We start from the raw sequence: 3,103 nt of genomic DNA, 5'->3' as shown, positions 1-3,103 counted from the left end.
CCGCCCACTTGTCCATCCTCTTTGAGGGGTGATTTTTTCACCCCTCCCACCCCCATCTCTCTGATCCATGCACGTGCCCTATAGCGACCTAAAAAAAAAAAAAAAAATCTGGGAATTAAACACTCATTTGGTCTATGACTAAATGCCTATATGATCAAATGTTGAACATAGTTGAAATTGTGTCTTAATATGATTAAAAACACCTATAGTGGCCAGCAGGTGGCTTCGTGATAAAGGTGCTGGACTCCCACATGGTCGACCACAGTTGGAGTCCTGGACCTGGTGGCTTGCTTTCTCACTTTCCTTTCTCTCTGTGTGTCTCTCTCTGGTCAAATTAAAAAATAATCTTAACAAATAAAATAATTCTTTAAAAAAATTAAAAACCCTTTAAGTATTGTTAAAAGGATAAATTGAATGGACACAGAATCTTATAATTGTAAAGCAGTGTGTTTAAAAGTTACATGTTTATATTTCTGGGTTTCTGGGAATTTCTTTTTTTTTTTTTTTGAGAGGTTTTTCACTACAGGGCGCATGCGCTCACCCGCCAAGAGAGACAGAAAGCGAGAAATCACCCCCCAAAAGGGGATGGTCACACCGCAATCCCTTCTCCTCCATTCTCCTCTCGGGATCTTGGGCACGCACTCACACGCACCCGGCGTGGGTTTTAAGCCACCGGGTCCGGGACGTGAACTGCGGTTGACTACATGGGAATCCAGCGACATAGCCATTACGCTAACTGCTGGTTCCCTCTGGGTTTCTGGGAATTTCTTGCATCTTGCATTTTATCGTGGGTTTTAGTAGAGCAGTTGCCACCTATTTATGAAATTTTTATTGTGACTCTAGAAATTATTTCAGCTGACAAAATTGTGTGTCAATGAAACAGTCATTGCTCAGTATGCAACATCTTTTACCTTCAGTTTCGGTGTTTGTTTTTGAGTCAGGTAGTTAGCAGCTAAAAAATAGTTACTACTATTGGCTTTATGGCAGCTGATATGAAATTCTGGGTTAATGAATTAGTGGATTTATGCCTGAACCCTCTACTGTAGTTTATTAACACACATTTCCTGGGTACTCACTCTGCCAAGCAGTCAGTAAGTTGAGAGAGACAGAAATACAGACAAATAAATAAGATCGGAACATGATAAATGGCGGAGCAGAAACAGGAGCAGAGTGCTGGGAATTTGTGAGAGGAATGTGACCACATGTAAAGTTCCCCCTAGAGCAGTCTCAGGAGAACCCCTTGGTTGTGTCTGAGTGAAATCAACAGGTAAGTGTTTCAAGCAGAGCCCATCTTGGCATGTCATGGTGTTTTTTATAAATATGAAGTTCAACTCAAAGAACAAAACCTCTCTGTATCTGTCAGCTTTGGAGAAAGCGAAGTTTGACATGTAACTCAGAGAGATTTGCTAGATGCCTGCTAAGTGTTTCATCTGTCCCCTCCTGGCTTTGCTGTTTCCATCTGCGTTCTCCTGGTGCTGCATCTTAGATGGCGTGATGGTCCAGATCACTGCGGAGAACATGGATTCCTTGAGGCAGGCGCTGCGCGAGATGAAGGACTTCACCATCACCTGTGGGAAGGCGGATGCAGAGGATCCCCAGGAGCACATCCACGTCCAGTGGGTGGACGACGACAAGAACGTTAACAAGGGGTAATGCAGCACTGGTTGCATTTAGCGAAGGCTGGGCTCTGCGTCTTCTCTGCTGTCTGTACCACAGGTTTACAGCTTCACTGAAAGCCTTGCCCAAGAAAATTCTGTGTTATGCTTTGTATGCTTAGCATACAAATAGGATTTTAGATTTCCGGTTTCTCAGCTTAATTTCTCAAAGATTTGTGTGTAGATTTTTAAGGGAAGGGTAAGGGGAGAGGAGAGGTGGTTGAAACAAAACAGTCCCTCTGAAGCAATTGAGATAATAGTAATATCTAAGCCTTTTAGGATTTACAAAGCACTTTTGCTGATAATTGTTTCATTTGATATGATAACAAGTGTTGCTGTTCCCATTTTACAGATATGTAAACAAGTATCAAAAGGCCTAGTGAATTGTCAGTGAATAGCAGGCATTCTAAGCTAGAATATGGCAGGGCAAGGACTTAAAACCACCTCCTTGGGCTTCAAATCCTGTACCCTTTCCCAATCTGTGGGCTGTTCTTTTCCCTTGGTTCAAGCCAAAACCCTGGAGTCATCGCTGACATTTCCTTTCTCTCACACCCCACACCTAATTCAATGGTGAATTCTGTCTGTTGTACTTCAGAATATACCCGGGGTCGTACCACTTCTCCAGACTTACACTGCTACTCTTCATCTGGTTTGGATCACTGTAGTAGCCAAGCTTTTTAATTTGCTTTCTTGTTTCTTTTTTTTTGTTTGTTTAAAGAATCATTTATTTAATTTTATTCATTCATTCATTTATTTCAATTTGACCAGAGAGAGACACACAGAGAGAGAGAGAGAGGGAAGGAGAGAAAGCAAGCCACCAGGTCCAGGACTTGAACCGTGGCCAGCTATGTGAGAGTGTCCAGCACCTTAACCACCATGCCACCTGTTGGTCCCCTAGTTTTCTTGTTTCTATTGATAGTTTTTTTTTTTCTCTTTAAATTCATTTATTTTTTACATTAGTTCACTATACATCATTACAGTATACAAATGAAATTTCCATACAAAATGCACTGTATATTGGCTCAATCAAGCACATCAACATACACATTATCAGCAAATAATTTTCCATTTCTTATGTCTTGTATACTTTTTTTTTTTGGCCATCCTTGATTCCCTATCCCTCACCCACTGCCATAACCCACCCTTCTCCCACATTGTCTCTGGTATCCATGGTTGATTTCCATGCCTTTACCCCCATTTAATTGATTTGCTAATGAACTAAATTTGTCTAAATATTTGTAAGAGCAAGCACAGCTGATACATACATATACATGAACCCAAGTCTGACTTTAGGCATAAACCTCAGTGAATAGAATGAACATACTATAAAGTAGTACCTAGCTGGGGCTATATAGTTTACTGTGGTCATCAAATATGCATTTTTTAAATTTTGATGACAGTTTTATTGTTTTCTTTCTCCTGAAAATTTTTTAAATTAATTTACATTA

General features: G+C 40.5%; 1 protein-coding gene across 3 annotated transcripts in view; it reads left to right on the top strand.

The window, feature by feature from the left end:
- The window catches only part of ZFYVE9 (zinc finger FYVE-type containing 9), a 137,589-nt gene that overhangs the window by 120,568 nt on the left and 13,918 nt on the right, over nt 1-3,103 (top strand). For all 3 annotated transcript variants that reach the window (XM_006149398.2, XM_006149399.2, XM_027772237.1), the window contains one exon: nt 1,487-1,649. In XM_006149398.2, the coding sequence (XP_006149460.1) occupies nt 1,487-1,649 (163 nt within the window). The remainder of the gene's footprint in view (nt 1-1,486; nt 1,650-3,103) is intronic.

This window comes from Tupaia chinensis, unplaced genomic scaffold, assembly GCF_000334495.1.
Source record: "Tupaia chinensis unplaced genomic scaffold, TupChi_1.0 Scaffold000259_1, whole genome shotgun sequence".
Taxonomy (NCBI): Eukaryota; Metazoa; Chordata; class Mammalia; order Scandentia; family Tupaiidae; genus Tupaia; species Tupaia belangeri.
Note: the sequence above shows the minus strand (reverse complement) of the source record. Positions and strands in the feature narration are given on the sequence as shown.